The sequence below is a fragment of the Syngnathus leptorhynchus genome, chromosome 18, assembly GCF_054491065.1.
Source record: "Syngnathus leptorhynchus isolate UIUO chromosome 18, UIUO_Slep, whole genome shotgun sequence".
In the NCBI taxonomy this organism is placed as follows: domain Eukaryota; kingdom Metazoa; phylum Chordata; class Actinopteri; order Syngnathiformes; family Syngnathidae; genus Syngnathus; species Syngnathus leptorhynchus.
In genome coordinates this window covers 6,961,892-6,979,870 of record NC_141212.1, presented here as the reverse complement: position 1 = coordinate 6,979,870, position 17,979 = coordinate 6,961,892, and the positions used below count along the sequence as shown (strand labels likewise).

Sequence of the window (17,979 nt, the reverse complement as noted above, 5' to 3'; positions counted from 1 at the left end):
GGACATGACCAAACAACAAATTCAAGGTGGCAGATCAATTTCACTGTACATCTCCGAGGTCCCTCCATGTCGCAAACCTGTCGCAACAATCACTTTACCTCCTTCATCATTTTACTCTTCTAGTTCATAACGTCTTATTTCATGTGACAGAACACGCGTGGTCGTAAATGTCCTCCAGGAAATGTGCACTAATAAATATAATTATCTCCTAATTTCTGTCCATCTGCAGTAATGGATTGAACGGTACCATATCAGTATACCCTCTCGAAGGTCCGAGGGCTGGCGTTGTGCCGACCCCAAGCAGCGCCAACTCACCCGTAACTTACACCATCCTGGACGTGGACCAGAATGCATACCTGTTTGTGGGCGGAATACTCGGGACGGTCAAGGTAACTATAAATCATTATTGTGATTTGAAACATTATCGTTATCTTCAGTCATTTGTTTATCTCGTAGAAAGCGGATGCTGTGAGGACAACAACTTTTACAGGCTGCATGGGGGAAACCTTCCTTGACGGAAAACCAATTGGACTGTGGAACTACAGGGACAGACAGGGAGACTGTAAAGGATGTGTTGTCAGGTATGCAAAGACTGATTTTTCTTGATTGTTTTTATATTATCCATCCATCCATTTTCTGAACCGCTTTGTCCCCACGGGGGTCGCGGGCGTGCTGGAGCCTATCCCAGCTGTCATCGAGCAGCAGGCGGGGGACACCCTGAACTGGTGGCCAGCCAATCGCAGGGCACACAGAGACGAACAACCATCTGCACTCGCACTCACACCTAGGGGCAATTTGGAGTGCTCAATCGGCTTACCAAGCATGTTTTTTTTGGGATGTGGGAGGAAACCGGAGTGCCCAGAGAAAACCCACGCGGGCTCGGGGAGAACATGCAAACTTTACACAGGGAGGGCCGGAGGTGGAATCAAACCCGCACCCTCCTAACTGTGAGGCGGACGTGCTACCCAGTGCACCACCGATATTATAATATTATATTGTATTATATTATTTTTATGTTTATTTACAGACTATGGGGCGCACCAGATTATTAGGTGTGGTCTCACTGAATGATTTTTTTTTTTTTTTTTAGAAATCTCCATACAAGGATTAAAAAGTTGATTTAAAAAAAAAAAAACTAAAGGATTTTAAGTGTGCCATATATTCCGACATATACATCATAAAATTTTTTCCCCACTGTTTGTTAGCCCCCAGGCATCAAATGGTGAAGGGACTGTCCAGCTGGACGGGGAAGGCTATGCCGCAGTGGCACGACCCACAAGATGGAACCCAAATGTTTCCAGTGTTACATTCAAGTTCCGAACATTCGCCTCCGATGCTCTGCTCATGTATTTGGCAACTGACGATATGGTAGGAAAGCTGGATGACATCATAAGATGATTAAACAATTCGTATTTAGCCATATATTGACAAAATCTCTTTCTACACGCTGAATGGATCTTCTCGCCATCTTTACTGCCTATAGAAAGACTTTATGTCCTTGGAGCTAGAAGGAGGCAAGGTGAAGATGAACTTTGATCTGGGCTCAGGAGTTGGCAGCGCCATATCAGCTCACCGTCAAAACGACGGACACTGGAAATCCCTCACGATGTCTCGCAACAAGAAGCAAGGTAAACAACAACGTACTTGTTCATCAAAATAGAGAACCACATTTTTTACTTCTGTTCACGAATTATTTTAACAGCCACAGTGACCATCGTGGACATCGACACCAGTGCTGAGGAGAAAATCGGGGCAACGTCTTTGGGAACGGCCACAGGGCTGAACCTCAAGGAGAAGCAGAGTATTTATTTTGGAGGTCTGCCTACCATTGGAAACTACAGGTAAGGCCTGATTAGCAACAGTAGAACCTCAAAGATTCTCACCTGTGAAAGAACGAAAACAACATTTGTGTTAATGTGCTATTGTGTGTTTTCTTAACAGCATGAAATCCAGGTAAAGAATACAAGTTCATACTAGAAAGTGTAACTGTAAATTGCTCTCCGCATGAGGCTGGCCACACTGAAGCTGGAGTTCCATTTAGCCCACAATGTGTGTGTGTGCGCGCGTGTGTGAGTGTATGCGTGCGTGCGTGCGTGTACACTTTTTGTGTGTCAGTCCCTAATGGCTGTTACTCTTCCGCACAGCGGCTGGAAATCACTTTCTGCCCTTTATATGTACACCTGGATGTGTCATTTGTCCTTCCCGTCACAACAGTGTGTAGTTTGTGACTTTTGCAATATTTTACATTGTTATAAAAATAATTGTGTTTGGGGGGTTTTTTTTCGGGGGAGGGCACTCTGACAACCTTCACCAATTTTCAGTGGGACAGCAAACACCAAATTGTTACAAAAGGTGTGGAAGGTTGTTGAATTCAGTCTAAACTTGGCTTGAATCCAAAACAATGCATTGTGACGCCTAATGAAGCCTATTTTTTCAATAACAAGGACAAATGTTATATTCAGATGATGCTCACGCTGATATCAGGTCAATCAATGCCAATCATACACTGCAAAGTGTTCAAGGCTAAATTAATGAAGACATGATCCTATTACATTCGACTTTTAAGAGATTGGAAAGTCTGATGATTCTAATATCGTTCTAGGCCGGAGGTCATGCTAAAGCGCTATGTCGGCTGCCTTCGGGAGATTGAAGTATCCCGAACTCCATATAATCTCCTCAGTAGTTCAGATTACACCGGGGTTACAAAAGGATGTAATGTAGAGGTAAGACTACTTCACTTTTTATTTCAAATCACATGATAGATAATTTTTTTGGGTCATAGCTTTGGTTGTATTAAGTCAAGCACAGATCACAACATGACTTAATTAGTACAACTTTGATATATAAACTCAAATACAGCTTTGTCCTTTTTGCTCGTTTACCCTCAAGTTACACAAATGCACTTCACTGACTCCACAATAAAATTTCAAGGCATTCATCGAGGTTTCTATTAACTAATGGAATTTATTTATGCATTCGAGCAGCCATTGGGAAGGCACAACAAAGTTGAAAAGCCCGTGTTTGTATACGTTCTGTGTTTGTATTAAGAGGCAGGGGTCATTTCCAAGGTTGTCTACTTATCTTTGTGATTGTACTTGAAATAAAATATTTATCGTGTATCGTATTGTCTTATAGAATCTATACACAGTCAGCTTCTCCAAGCCGGGCTTCGTAGAGCTCGGCGGATTGTCCCTGGCGGTCGGCACCGAGATCAGCCTGTCGTTCAGCACCCAAGCGGACACTGGAATCCTGCTGTTAGCAGTGGGTGGAGCTCCACCCATTAGCCAACAGGTTAGCCGTCATTATTTTCATGATGAAAGTAGTTGAATCTGCAAGCATGAAATTCAAGAAGTGGTCTGAAGAGATTAGTCAAGTGGACACTGATGTCCTCTTCTTTGCTTCTCCACTTTACAAAATCATTTTTATTAAAAGATCAAGCTGGCATTTTATAGTACTTGAAGCAGCGTGAATATATTTGGCAAAAAATTAAAAAATTAAGTAATCCTGTTCACCACAGGTCCGTAACCATAACGTCATCTCGAAGAGGAAACGAAGACAGTCGGGAGAAGTGAGTTAATGGCATGCAGACACACATGCACACTTTCACTAAGTGAATGCATAAGTGCATTTTAATAAGGTTTGCATTTACTGGCAAATGGACCAGTTTTGTCAAACACGAATTGGATATAAATGCCAATAAGCATGCACACATAGGCAGTTTCCTACACACACACACACACACACACACACACACACACACACACACACACACACACACACACACACACACACACACACACACACACACACACACACACACACACCACCAACTATTAAACAAAGCATGACTTTACCGTCATCGCAATCTCATTCCCTAACGAGGTTTCACGAGCGTCGACAGTGCTCGTTAAACTGTATCCACACTCGCAAATGCACACCGATCATAATTTGTGAATTGTTCGTATTGTTTTATGACATCCACAGTACATCAATATAATGTTTGACACAATGATGGAGACAATCGGCCTCATTTCATAACCGTACACACAAAATGGGTTGGGGAAATCTCACCATGAACATTGCCCGTGCTTTGCAGGTGTGATTTAGCTGACATAAATACAAAATGTGTGTGTGTGTGTGTGTGTGTGTGTGTGTGTGTGTGTGTGTGTGTGTGTGTGTGTGTGTGTGTGTGTGTGTGTGTGTGTGTGTGTGTGTGTGTGTGTGTGTGTGTGTGTGTGTGTGTGTGTGTGTGAGGACAAAGGGTTACTGCCTCTGGTTTATCAATCATTACTGGTCATTGGGCGCATAAATCTATTTTTACTAACAACGCTGGAAGGGACGGCGTGTGCCCATGTGTCTGTGAGGAAAGGTTAAGCGAGGTTAAGAACACCATCAACTCAACTTGGCCTTGACTAATGGGCGGGTAAGAGCAGGACAGAACGGCAGTGGCGGCAGAAAGAGAACAAGAAACAAAAGATGGAGGGGATTTGGAGGTGAAAGTGGGACTTTTGAAGGGCATGACACCATTTTAAAAGAAAATACAGTCTTGAGAATGGAGGATGCATCGGGAATAGAAACAACAATTTGGGAGGTGGCCACAGAGGAAAGTGATACATAAAAATAAATACTTTCATAAAGTAAAAGCAAGAGGCGAGCGTAAGTGTTTGATTTCATGAGTCTTTTTCAACTGAACGTATGCCAAGTGACGCGCTCCGTGTGTGTGCAGGCAGCACAGCGAGCGGCATGTTGTAGCTACATCTCGGTTCAATTTGTCCCCCGACCTCAAATTGAAATTCCATTTTCAAGTGGTAAATTGTCTCCCACTTCGCCCCATGGCACACAGTGAATTAAAATTCAAATGAGCCTGACCTTGCACCGCTGCTCTCTCCCACCTTTTCTGTCTTTCTCTCGCTGCCTCATCTCTCTCTCTTGCTGTTCTGCTCTCTGCCCTCTCATCTCGTCCCCCTATTATCCTCTCCTCAGCGTTCCTCTCATCTCTTGTTATCCTTTCCCCAACTTGTCTGCCGCCTCCCCTATTCCTCTTCATAGAGATCCACACTCGTCTCCACTTTCCCCTTTTCGCCACTCTCCGACCCTCTCACTCATCTCCCCGCCAACTTTATCCACGCACGTTTGCAGCCATTCTTCACCTCTTTGCCTCGCCGCAAAGGTTTAACACATTGACATGCCGCCAAATTCAAGTTGAGAATTAAATGGACGGGTGTGTTTTTCAATTTAATCCAGTTGTGCTTTTTTTTTTGGATTGTGTTCACCTATTCACTTTTAAAAAAACCATTTTAGTTTTCTGTTGCTCTTTCTAAAAATGCCCTCAAATGTCGATGCTCAACATTTCCATTATTAAAGGGTTTCTATTTGCTTTAGCGCCATCTTGTGGCAGAATATAAAAGCAGCTTTATTTTCCTACCTGAAAAGACTTTGGCACCATCTTGTGGCATCTTGGCGCCAAGGAAATTTAAACGCCACATCTTGTTTTTTGTGTCAAGAAGGAGCCTTACATTTTCATAAATATCTTTTCATGAGACACAACTGAAGAAATGATTTCTTCTGTTCTGCTTTATGAAAACATGGTATAAACCAATCCACAAACTAACAAATGGCAGTAAACCTGAACGAACGTTCTGCTAAACAATTCATATTCATACAACATGGCTTTAATGATCAACAAATTGTCTCTTCAGCGTCATGCTGTTGTTGAAATAGATCTATTTCATTTTAATCACTATCTGGTTGTTCCCGATGTACTATATGCATGTGATCTCAAGGTCTTTAATGAAGTTCACTCTGTCCTCTCTCCTTCAGCCTTTCCTCTCTGTGATGCTGAACAAAGGCCTACTGGAGGTGTTGGTGTTCTCGGGCAGCCACAGTCTGCGTCGAGTCGTCAGACGGCCTGAGCAAGGCGTCCTGAATGACGGCAGAGAGCACTCGTTGCGCATCGAGAGACTACCTGGCAGGTCAGCGCATTTCTCCATTATCTCTGAGTGTTCTCCATGAGATGGCAAAGCATTTCTCCTGCCTTTTCATCAGATCTTTTGCAGTGCAAGTAGATGAGGAGCCAAAGAGGGAGTCTCCACTTCCCAATGACCAGACAATCATCTTGCAGCGTGTGTTCCTTGGTGGTATTCCTTCTGAAGTGGAGAGGACATCCAACAGGGTCAACGTTCCGTTCCAAGGATGTATATGGAATCTCATGGTCAACTCTGTGTGAGTAACCCCAAAAGCCATCCCAACACAATTTTACATTTTACTGCATGAAATACTTTGGCAATTCCTTGATCTTCACCGTGGTCCAATTGATCACATCACTTCAGTTCATTAGACCTGAGATTTTCACCTTGAACCTGTCGTGTCAAATTCAAGCAGGGCAGCCTCTGGCGTGACAATGACAATACAGTCTTTGTCACTTTGTGCCTGGTCTGCAGGATTAGATCTGTCCGAGTGCATAAACATATTCATGACTCTCATTGGGCCTGATTGTTCGTCTCTTACCTCACTTCACCCCTATTAACCCGTCTCCTCCCCATGTGATGCCTCCTCGTTCCTCACTAGTCCTCCACATTCGCTGGCTGTTGAGTTTATGGATATTACCATTGAACGCATTTAGATTTGATGTGCGGGGGTTATTGATTTTGTACGGAAATGTAAAATTGACATTTAGAATGATTTCGTTTGGAGAAATTGCAAGTGTACGAATGCAAATATCGACTAGTTTTTCACCTTCTGTTATTATGATTCTTTTCAATTTCTTTACTTGACGGATTTCTTGAAACGCACGTCTTGTCCCTGTCAGTCTATCAGACTTCTCCCAGGCGGTTTCCTTTGAAAATGCCGAAATCGGCCAGTGTCCCAGCCTTGCCCCGCTCCCTCCTCTTCCCTATCCGACGGACGAGGATGAGAAGGAAGAAGAAACGGCCAAACTGCACCAACCCGCGCCCACTCCTGCATTTGTTACATCGGCTCCTGAACTTCCTGCCGTGAGTGATCCAAACACGAACACTTACTAAGGCTTGTTTCTCATCATTATTATTAATATTGAATAATATTGTGGATTCCACTAACATCATAGCAACCTTACCTTATAAAAGTAAATATGTAAGCATATTTGCATTTGAAAACTATAAAACTATAAGTATACGCATACTTATAATATAGGCATAAGTATAAGTACACGTATATATATATATATATATATATATATGTGTGTGTGTGTGTGTGTGTGTGTGTGTGTGTGTGTGTGTGTGTGTGTGTGTGTGTATATCATTGTTTATACATATATGGTAAATATATACATATATAATAATAATAATTCATTTGCTTCACACTCCCTATTTTGAGCGTCATACAAGTGAATACATGCACTCTCAGTCACACACTGATTTCCGAGGAATACAATGCAGCCATGGCCTTTCTGTGTTGCGTTAGCGCTCCATTCCGCCGCACTTGTATAGCCCATTAACTGTTCTTTATTGTCCCTTTAGCCTTGAGCCACTAAACACCCTCTCTCTCGAGTCAACCGTGCGCTGTGAAGTCACACCGATGTGCAAGTTAACTGTGCATGCCAGCTATGCTTTATGGGCCAGCAAGGGCCAAAGCAGGAGCTGCGATGCTAAGAAGCAGTTAGACGAATGCCCAATGCAATACTATACAAAATGCATTAAAAAAAACATTCTAAGCATCATTGCATGGCTAACGCTGCTACCAATTGGAGTGGCTACTGTGCTTCATGGCTGTATCGTCTTCATCTTCTTCCCGCCCCCGATGCCTGATAGGAGGCCACTGCAATTGTTGCACCTGCTGCCACACCTACTGCTACACCTACTTCTGCTGAAGCCCCGCCCACTGCTGACACGGTATACACACAAGCATACCAAAAGGATTCTTTCATGGGTATTTAAGCCCAATTTCGCACCTTTCAGAATTCTATTAGCCTTGCGCAACGTCACAGCGGGTACACTTGTACAATCCAAAGAGCGCTCTATTAAAATGTGAGCACACTTTTATATGCACCACACGAACAAAATAAAATACATTTTCCACACATAAGCAGCTAGCCAGCACACCGTCCCTTCTGTACTCTTTAGCCTGGCCTTTGGCCACCTCCATCTTTTTAAGTTGTCCATCCATGGCCTGGCCTCTAGCAGTAGAGTAATTGAGAAGAAGTAATCAAGAAGAACTGGACAGTCCACAAACTACATTAAAAGCTAAAGTCCATACGTTCTAATTCTTTCCACAGAGCAGTGAGAAGAATTTCCTGTGAGCACAAGTACATAATTAAATGAATATAGATCCACATTCATTCACAGATGACGCAGGTGTACCTAATGTTTTGTATATGCACAAAAACAAGAATGCATTAGCTGGCCACTGTGAATCACGTCACTGCTCTTTATGAGCTGTATGAATCCGGTGGATCTCAACTTGAAAATACTTGAAGAGCTAGCACTCCAGAAGCTATGAATAGGATATTCATCCTGAGAGGGCAATTAGGGATAATAGAATACATCTTGCTTGTTCTAAACTTTACACAGTTGCAGCTCAAAGAGGTTGAAACAGTATTAAAGCATGTAATGAGCGCTCATTTACAGTAGGAGCAACATGGCAAAAGTCTTTTGAGTGGTTCTCTCTGGAGTAATAAAACATTTGGGCTAAAGATAACTCTGAGGGACTGTAAAAGTGGCTTCTTTTGACCTTATGATTGGTCTTCTTTGGAGAAAACCTGATGGCAGCACACACACACGCATACATCCACATACAAAATCGTGACTTAATGACTTCACATTCAATCGGTGTGACCTCCAAGAAAAGACTAGCTGCTCTGAATGGAGGACCATCTCGCTATTGTTAGGCTGATGGAAAACCACAGAGGAGATGAGAGAAAGGGAGGGATGAAGAGGAGAATGAAAGAGGCTAGAAGGAGGAAAAGAAGACGATGACAAGGGCCCCGGCCAATGAAGAAGAGGAGGAGAGGACTCTTTCTGAAGACGGCGGCTTGTGCTTTTTTGTTGGCTTAATGGAAAGCCGCAGGAGAGGGAGCGGAGGGAAGAATGAGAACGAGAGTGAGAGAGAGAGGGCGAGAGAGCTTCTTTTGTCGGAGGGAGGCTGGGTGAGGTGGAGAAAGAGAAGAAAGGCAGAGGTTGAGCAGGAGCGGATATGAAGACAGAGCATGATAAGAGGTGAGTGTCGGTGGTAACAAAGCAAGGTCGCCGTGCGGGGAATGTCTCCACTTGAAAGAGAACAAGAGGAGATTAAGATACACACACACACACACACACACACACACACACACACACGTACACACTAGTCTTGTCTCACAAGTATGCAGGTGGTAAAACAGGTGATGCTTAGGTTAGACATCATGTTGGGCTATCCAGTTGAAAGCAAAAATATTATCAAAATTATTTAGATCAGGGATGGGCAACTGGTGGCAAGAAAGTGTGAAGACTGTACCAAAATATGAAAGGATGGGGGGGGGGGGGGGGACAACGAGCCTAACTGATCAAGATGAGATGAGAAAACAGCAACAGATAATTTTTCAAGTAATAGATGTATTTGTGTTGCAACACTGACACCTTGTGGCCACATAAATTACAACTTTTTCATTGGACCGAGAAATGGGAAAAAAAACGGGAAAATCGAGGAAAACGCCCCTCCACTAAATACAGCGCACTTTCACACTTTTAAAAAGACCGAAAAGAGTTAGTTATTTGATCTACCAATTATTGTTTCTGACATGTTATCTTCATTCTCCAGGACTCATGCCCCTCGGCTGTAGCCCCTGTGGCCCTCGAGAAGTCTTACCAGTTTGGACTGGGAAGGAACAGTCACATGAGCTTTGCCTTTGATGACGCCAAAGTGAGAGAAAGGTTTGTATTTAGAATGGAAATCAGAAATCATTTACCAACGATAACAATGTTGACGACTATCTTAGATAAATAAATACAATAAAATAAATAAATAGTTTTTATTAGTTTAATAAATTGGCATGTATTTCAGGTTGATTTTGGAGTTCGAGCTGAGGACACAGGAGGAATCGGGACTCGTTCTCTACATGGCCAGAATCAACCACGCTGACTTTGTCTCCATTCAGGTATCAAGTAGAACATTTGTGTCCATTCAGTAGCACTTATTAACTATAAATGTTTGTCATCCACAGATTAAGGATGGACAGGTGTGCCTAGGTTATGACCTCGGTCATGGTAATACATCTGGATGTGTCCCCTACTCCATTAATGACGGGAACTGGCATAAGGTAGGACAACCTCTATCTTAAATTGAATTTAGTGCAAAAAACTATTATTAATATTATTGAAAATATAAATGTATTCTTAATTATTATTATTATGGCGGCTCGGTGGCGCACTGGGTAGCACGTCCGCCTCACAGTTAGGAGGGTGTGGATTCGATTCCACCTCCGGCCCTCCCTGTGTGGATTTCGCATGTTCTCCCCGTGTCCGCGTGGGTTTTCTCCGGGCATCCGGTTTCCTCCCACATCCCCAAAACATGCTTGGTAGGCCGATTGAGCACTCCAAATTGTCCCTAGGTGTGAGTGCGAGTGCGAATGGTTGTTCGTCTCTGTATGCCCTGCGATTGGCTGGCAACCGGTTCAGGGTGTCCCCCGCCTACCGCCCGATGACAGCTGGGATAGGCTCCAGCACGCCCGCAACCCCCGTGGGGACTAAGCGGTTCAGAAAATGGATGGATATTATTATTATTACCGCAATTTTCTGACTATAAGTCACTCGGAGTATAAGTCGCACCAAGCCATAAAATGCACAATACAGTGAAAAAAAACATATAAATCGCACCGGAGTATAAGTCGCACTTTTGGGGCAAATTTATTTGTCAAAATCCAACACCAATAACAGACATGAACCAGCAACAACAGGCTAAACGATACGGTATGCTAACGTCACATATACACAAACGAGGAGCTGAGAACGGGCCTGACGTAACATTCAGAGTTATTCAAATAAGTATTACATAAACAACACGTTTATCAAACCATCTGTGTCACTCCAATTAGCGAAATCCATCGATCAATGCCGCGTATGCGCCGCATATGCGCCGCGCCGCTGAAGTCGCACTCATTGTAAGTTGTATTTCTAATTATTCCACAGACCCGTATAACGATATATAAAGTATATTTCAAATAACAACAATATTATCAAACCATCTGTGTCACTCCTAATCATTAAATCCATCGATCAAATTCCTCGTCCTTTATGTCAACAACGCCGCGCGCGCACGCCGCACAGATCTAATATATAACTATATTGTAGCGTTGACAAAGTACCAGGAAAGACGTGGGTTTGGTAAACGGCTCTTTATTTAACAAAACAAGAGTTCAACGAGCCAACAACTACTGAACTGTAACGATAAAAACATATACAAGTTGCTACACAAAATAAAATATATCAAATAACTACAACATAAATAAGTTTTTCAAACCTTGTGTCACTCCAAATCATTAAATCCTTCAAATGTGGGGCCCTTCATAATTTTCGTCATCCCGTGATCAAATCCTTTGTTCTTTATGTAAATTTTGAAAATTTGTGAAAAAAAATCACATATAAGTCGCTCCTGACTATAAGTCGCCCCCACCCAAACGCGACTTATAGTCCGAAAATTACGGTATTTATTCTTATTATTATTATTTCAGGTCCGTGTGGCTCGCAGCAAGCAGAGGGCACTCCTGGTGGTGGATGGCCGATACAGTAAACAAATGATCAGCCCCAAAAAGGTATTCATGACAGTTATTTTATGACTAGTGTTAGTGCCAAAGATGCATTTCATCACAAAAATCATAAACAATGTGACAATATTGTAATTTTCAGGCTGACCTGTTAGATGTGGTGGGAATGTTGTACGTTGGCGGCCTACCACACAACTACACCACCAAGAGGATCGGGCCGGTAAGGGAAAGTAAAAAATAGGAAAAGTAGTATTTCAGAAAAGCACAAAACAAATACTAAGAGCGCAAACTTCTGCTTGTAGATTCTTTTCAGCATCAACGGGTGCCTGCGTCGCTTAAAGATGGTGGGAGGTCCCGTCACCACAAAGGCTGCTGCTCCGGGTAAGAATGGTTTTCAAATATCCAAAAATAAATTCCTACTTATTTGTGTGCGTTTATCAGTCATTGTAATCGTTGTGCTAGGTCGTGCCGAGGCGCTTACTGAAGACTTTAAGCTTGACATGGTGACGCCAACATCCAGTCACATGGTCGGGAGATGTTTCTCCGCCACCGAGCCAGGAACTTATTTTGACGGAACCGGATTCTTAAAAGCAGGTGAAATGACAACATATGATGTGATGCGAGACAAATAAAATCACATTATCGTTCTAACTATAAACTACTCATTATTTCTAGTGTCCAACTATCGAGTGGGTCTGGATGTGTCCATCGCATTGGAGTTCCGAACCAGCAGAACTAACGGAGTCCTTTTGACCATCAGTAATCAAGGCAACGATGGACTTGGTCTAGAAATCATTCAGGGCAGGGTATGATGAATTATTTGAGATTATAGAAAATGATGCAACACTGCCCTAATTTGAACCTATACACTTCTAGCTGCTCTTCCACGTGGATAACGGTGCCGGACGCATCACGGCGCTGCACGTGTCCGACAATGACGGGTTCTGTGACGGCCAGTGGCACTCTGTCGTCGCCAACAAGATTCGCCACAGGGTGGAGCTGGTGGTGGATGGGAAGCAGAGTCAAGCTCAGAGTCCCAACGCACGCTCTAACACCTGTGACACCAATGACCCTATCTATGTGGGAGGCTACCCAGGTATGACGCATAAGTTTCATTCACCGCAGTACAATGGAATGCTAGACAAAGTTTTACGTCAATGTTTTACATGTCTTGTCCAGATGGTGTCCGTCAGGCAGCTCTAACCAGCCGTACATCCTTCAGAGGTTGCATGAGGAACCTGAAGATTACCAAAGCCTCAAAGACCATGGATGTGCATTTCAACAAGGCTCTGGAAGTCAAAGGAGTCCAACCGCTTTCCTGCCCCGCCATTGCTGCTTAGCAACTGACCGGCCCATTAAACTACTTGCCATTTTCCCTACGCTGGTTAAATGTAGCTGATCCATTTGGGTAGGATCAATAAATGTGTAATGGTTCCTTACCAAAGTGTAACAAAGTGCTGTTTTGTGTGTTCGCGCCATTTCACCCCGGCATTAAATCTACCAATCAAAATAATCAGTATCATTTTTTATTTGCTGTTATGAACCCCAAAGTCAAAATCACCAACCACCACATTGACAAATTTGACTTGAGTTGACTGAATATAATTTCAGAAGTATGTGTTTTGAGTCTGAAATCCCTAACTCGCATCTTTCCACACTGTAAAATATCTTAAAGCATAATTCTGCTTGTTTCATGCTATCCCACTGACTTAAAAGGTGCTGCTACACAAATGAATAAAGCTTTATTTACTTGATTGTTGACTGGCAGTCCTTGATTTGCAATATCTCTACTATGGCTGCTGTTAAATTATTTGAGGAATATTTTCTGTTTAATTTATTGTTCCATGGAGAGAAATATTGATTGATTTAGACGGTGTTGTGTAAGTAACCCATTAAAGCGAAGAACCACATTTGGCATTTTGGTAAATTGACACTAAATAAGAAATACACATTGGCACGTAATTATCAAAACCGTGATTATCATTCAACTATATAACAGGAAAAATAATCCGGGTTTATTCATTTCATGGTCATTTCTATGTGTACTTCAATTGGTTTTCCGTAGGTGGCGCTACTGCATCAGCAATACGTTTCTTTGCAGCTGCTGCGTCTTAAACTTGCGAAATTGGTTGGTATTCAAAATATGTTTATTTTATCACGCGTGACTCTTTAAAGAGGATATATGGTCCACGTTTTTACTTAAATATTCAGTCTTCGGTTCCTTAAATGTTTAGAAGTTTTAATATGATTACTTGGATAAAGGCTAAAGAGAAAACGTGTGAATGTGTTCAAGTTTTTTATTTATTCATCTGGGCAATTACGTGAACTGTACTACGCATTTTAAAAATAAAACAAAAAAATACGTTTGATTGTTTAAATCACCCGTGAAATCATGCACGTTTGCTCCTGTCCATAAATATAGGCCAAATCATTGTCTTGTGCATTCCTCTTTTATTATCATTCCTCATTTATTGTCATTCTTTTTCTTTTTTTTACATAAGATAATGCTTATAGAGTTGCCCACTACATTTGAAGCTGTGTCTGCATGAGGTGGAATGTTTGGAAGATTGGAATACATTGGAAAAAATATCTACGCATGTATCATTTTAAGTATTACTGCTTGTGTTTTTGTAAAGTCACTACACAGAGTTGAATTTGTAACCTTCACCGTTTGTGCAATTTTCCAACAGGTGTACTCAAAAGTGGTGAATATTTTCCCTGTCCATCCATCCATAGAAGTTCAAACTCCAGCATTAATCTTATTAAGTTGTCAGCCGATGTTCATTTTCTTTACATCAATTAAAATAAATGGATCGCTTCAGCAGCTCGCTGCCATAGAAACAGAGTGGAGAAAGAACCCAGTTAGGTGTATTGAACGAGTCCCACTTTTTGACCACTTACTTTTGTACTTTTTTTTTTTTGTCTGTGCCCTCCGCACTGTCAATCTGCTGTCCCATCTTGGATGATTTATTGCATGCTGTCGGCCTTCTTTAACTCCTCTGGGGAGAGTCACGACCACGTTGGTGGTCCAGTCCAGCGGTCCAGTCCAGCAGTCGGGCGCCGTCATGGCCTCTCGCACAAAACCACACACGTACATGCCAGGGTCCGTTGGGTACAGAGAATCCAGCTCAGAGCCCAGATCTCATCAGGATGACTGCATGAGGCCCGTCAGACGTTTGCCGGTCAACGACTTGCCCTGGAGGTAAAAGTATTTCTTATAGAAGAGGGCATAAAGTTTTAGAACAATGACTTGAAAACTCACCACACTGCGTGTGAACTTCTCCAGTGAGGTCCGTCGGCCCTGCTCTGTTTCCAGCTGCGGGAAGAGAGGAATCGATATGTAGAGTAGTCTGACAGTATATGAGACATTGTTTGAGTAAACATTAAAAAAAAAAAAGCCCAAGTACACAGTTGTTTTTTTTAACATGACTTGACATCGTTTTGTGTTGTCATGTATTCACATAAATAATGTTTAGTGTTTAGTTGTTTAGTTTAGTAATTCTACTAAACTTATTTACACACACCTTCTTTCTTGAGTTCAACAGGTCTTGATAGACGTTGGAGCGCAGAAAGCGAGTGTAGCTGTCACTCTTCATCAGTTTGTAGATGTGATCCTGAACACAAGGTGTAGGGAAAACAAAGATTGGAGTAGATGTAGATGAATTGTACAACTTATCCAAAAGTCTCCCTTCCAATAAATGTGTTACCAGTCTGGACAGCCTCTAAATTGTTAGTGTTGCATTCCAATGGCCACGTCCCTCACCTGTGCGTCCTCATAGCTGTAGCGTCCAGGGTCTTTGAGGTTGTGGCTTGTGCGCTCATAGCTGTGAGAGTCCAGATTGATAGAACTGGGAGCTCCTTCGGCCAGGAACTCGGCCCAGATTTCCTCCGCTCTCTGTGCTACTTCCTGCTGTGGGATTCTCTTTAGGTCCTGCACTGCCAACCAGAAGCTGTAAAACATTAAAGTTTCAATTATATATTTTTTTACTATTCATCCAGCAAAACAAGAAGCAGAGAGGTCGTGCGCTCACCGAAGGTTTTCAGAGCTAAATTCAGACTCCAGGAACTTGAGGAAGAGATCGCGTCCCGCTGGGTCCTTCAGAGCCTCCTCCAGCGAGAAACCCCACTTCTTCACCCTCTGCTGACCAGGCTCCTTGCTTTTAGTCGACAAGAGCAGAGTGAGACGTACTGTACCTTCGTACCACCAAAAACCCGTGGACTGTGCAATATTTTATTTATTTATTTATTTATTTATTTATTTATTTATTTATTTATTTGTTTGTTTGTTTGTTTGTTTGTTTGTTTGTTTGTTTGTTTGTTTGTTTGTTTGCTTGTTTGTTTGTTTGTTTGTTTGTTTGTTTGTTTATTTATTTATTTACAAAAGAAATACCATTACCATTTATTTACCAAAAACAGTACATGTATTTATTTATTTATTTGTTTGTTTTTTAATTGATTAATTAATTTATTTATTTATCGAACTCAGAACATAAATATGCAACAGCCAGGGAGCGTAATACACTAATTGTCCTTAAAAATGCATGAAATTAAGAGGAATTTTTTCTTCAAATTTCTAAATTGCAGTTTTATCGTAAAACGGCCACAATAGGGCAGCCAATGGCAAACTTACTGATACCACCAAATAAGGCTGGTATCTGCACCGATACATTATATAATATATTTTCCTTTCAGATACTGTACTTCCCTCTAACTTGTTCACTTGCATTTGATTCATTTCATTTTCATCATACCACCAACCATTCACTAAACATCAATACTTTGATATTGTCCTTTATTGTTTCCAACACATATGCGGCGCTCTGTGATTTGATTTGGATTGATTAATATGAGTGACCTCAGAGTTTTTCTTTAGTGCTCCAGAAAAGAGCCCATTACTCAAAGTAATTACCGGTAAATATCCCACACGGAGCTTTATGGAGCTGTTAAATCTACTGCACTGAGCTCCTTTTATTGTGTCTCGCTGACACCCATTCACTGCAAAAAGCTGCTCAATTATTTATTTAAAGAATACGTCCGCTTTAAGTCAGCTCGGTGACAAGAAAATGAAGACGTATTTGTATTGTGTGAGTGCATGTGCACTGCAAGAGGCCCTCTATAAATAAATAATCCCCAAAAATGGTCAGGGGGGAGGGGTAGCAAATGATCACTGAAGCCACAATTATAATGACTCATGAACAGGATTTATTCTCATAATAGAAGTAAAACTTCCCACAAAAATAAATTGGTGCTTTTTGAGAGTACCTGGCCTCCAAGTCCCAGAAGGATTGGTCATCGCTAGTCCAAGGGTTAGACGGCTCCTGTGGTGTCACCAAGGGGTCGTACTCCAAGTACTGCTCAGTGTAGCTTATCAGACTGACATAGACATCACACAAGAGAGAAAACAAAAGTTTGATGTAATCCTTTATAAATATTTATTTTCATACTTGTGTTTTTCCCCATTTTCATATATTTAAGCACATTGTTCAAGCTGTACATACAATTGCAATAGCTTGAATCCAAAACACTATTGTATCATATTAGTGTCCCTTATAGTGGCTCTTGGAAGGCCAATTATTATTTGTAGGTAGTATGTGGTATTTTTTCCAGTTGTAACAGACATGCGGTTAAAAATCAATTACAGTGTGATGCTTTGTCGTTATTGCTCATGATTGATCCTGCACGGCGAGTTGTTTCATGGGCTAACAGTCCAAGCGTGTCTTCAGTTAAACACCAATTAACTTAGTCCAATGATCCATGTCTGCAGGTTAAATGGTCAAGGAGGCGCGGTGGCAGCCATGGACCACTTGGCGGCCAGTAATGACAGTTTTGCGCTCACTGACTTGAGGGAGAGCTTGTTGAGAAGCGTACACAGCCAATATGGGAGCTAAAGTGTCAATATTTTTACATAGATTTTATTTTTGTGAGTATCTCAGCTGAATGAGGCAGAAAACATATTTGTACCTTTCAGCAACTTTGGACATTTTCATACAGTGTCGATCGAGCTGGGCATTCAGGAATAAGATCTGTATGAAGAAAATAAATATTAGAGACTTGAGTTTTTTTTAGAACATCGTTTCAAAAGTAGATTGCAATGTTACCTCTTTCTCCACATCCTCCTTGGTTCCCTTTCTAGAGTGGTGAGAGGGAGTATGGATTGGACTCCGTGACTGTGTGCCCTCCTCTGCCAAACCATACACTGACTAGTCCCATTGCATGATGATGAGGAGCACATAAAAAAGGTAAAAACTGGTTTCACTTCAAGTTTGTCA

General features: G+C 41.9%; 2 protein-coding genes across 9 annotated transcripts in view; one reads left to right on the top strand and one right to left on the bottom strand.

The window, feature by feature from the left end:
* The window catches only part of lama2 (laminin, alpha 2), a 74,578-nt gene extending 61,114 nt beyond the window's left edge, over positions 1 to 13,464 (top strand). Inside the window, exons 51-73 of one of the 3 annotated variants that reach the window (XM_085937229.1) lie at positions 230 to 389; positions 457 to 581; positions 1,206 to 1,368; positions 1,484 to 1,628; positions 1,703 to 1,841; positions 1,942 to 1,953; positions 2,603 to 2,723; positions 3,136 to 3,291; positions 3,518 to 3,568; positions 5,821 to 5,972; positions 6,046 to 6,222; positions 6,809 to 6,992; positions 7,788 to 7,868; positions 9,769 to 9,881; positions 10,012 to 10,105; positions 10,172 to 10,267; positions 11,678 to 11,758; positions 11,853 to 11,930; positions 12,013 to 12,091; positions 12,173 to 12,304; positions 12,386 to 12,516; positions 12,587 to 12,806; positions 12,890 to 13,464. In XM_085937229.1, the coding sequence (XP_085793355.1) occupies positions 230 to 389; positions 457 to 581; positions 1,206 to 1,368; positions 1,484 to 1,628; positions 1,703 to 1,841; positions 1,942 to 1,953; positions 2,603 to 2,723; positions 3,136 to 3,291; positions 3,518 to 3,568; positions 5,821 to 5,972; positions 6,046 to 6,222; positions 6,809 to 6,992; positions 7,788 to 7,868; positions 9,769 to 9,881; positions 10,012 to 10,105; positions 10,172 to 10,267; positions 11,678 to 11,758; positions 11,853 to 11,930; positions 12,013 to 12,091; positions 12,173 to 12,304; positions 12,386 to 12,516; positions 12,587 to 12,806; positions 12,890 to 13,050 (2,851 nt within the window). In that variant the 3' untranslated portion in view covers positions 13,051 to 13,464. The remainder of the gene's footprint in view (positions 1 to 229; positions 390 to 456; positions 582 to 1,205; positions 1,369 to 1,483; positions 1,629 to 1,702; positions 1,842 to 1,941; positions 1,954 to 2,602; positions 2,724 to 3,135; positions 3,292 to 3,517; positions 3,569 to 5,820; positions 5,973 to 6,045; positions 6,223 to 6,808; positions 6,993 to 7,787; positions 7,869 to 9,768; positions 9,882 to 10,011; positions 10,106 to 10,171; positions 10,268 to 11,677; positions 11,759 to 11,852; positions 11,931 to 12,012; positions 12,092 to 12,172; positions 12,305 to 12,385; positions 12,517 to 12,586; positions 12,807 to 12,889) is intronic. The other 2 variants (XM_085937230.1, XM_085937231.1) reach the window with 2 other exon arrangements.
* Positions 11,106 to 17,979, bottom strand: part of rgs6 (regulator of G protein signaling 6) — a 30,893-nt gene continuing 24,019 nt past the window's right edge. For 3 of the 6 annotated variants that reach the window (XM_085937234.1, XM_085937233.1, XM_085937235.1), the window contains 8 exons: positions 17,809 to 17,910; positions 17,672 to 17,733; positions 16,973 to 17,083; positions 15,742 to 15,867; positions 15,474 to 15,660; positions 15,235 to 15,324; positions 14,973 to 15,026; positions 12,801 to 14,906 (listed from right to left, as the gene is read on the bottom strand). In XM_085937234.1, coding sequence (XP_085793360.1) covers positions 14,856 to 14,906; positions 14,973 to 15,026; positions 15,235 to 15,324; positions 15,474 to 15,660; positions 15,742 to 15,867; positions 16,973 to 17,083; positions 17,672 to 17,733; positions 17,809 to 17,910 — 783 coding nt within the window. In that variant the 3' untranslated portion in view covers positions 12,801 to 14,855. Of the gene's footprint in view, positions 12,294 to 12,799; positions 14,907 to 14,972; positions 15,027 to 15,234; positions 15,325 to 15,473; positions 15,661 to 15,741; positions 15,868 to 16,972; positions 17,084 to 17,671; positions 17,734 to 17,808; positions 17,911 to 17,979 lie in introns of those variants that run through there. The other 3 variants (XR_015068855.1, XM_085937232.1, XM_085937237.1) reach the window with 3 other exon arrangements.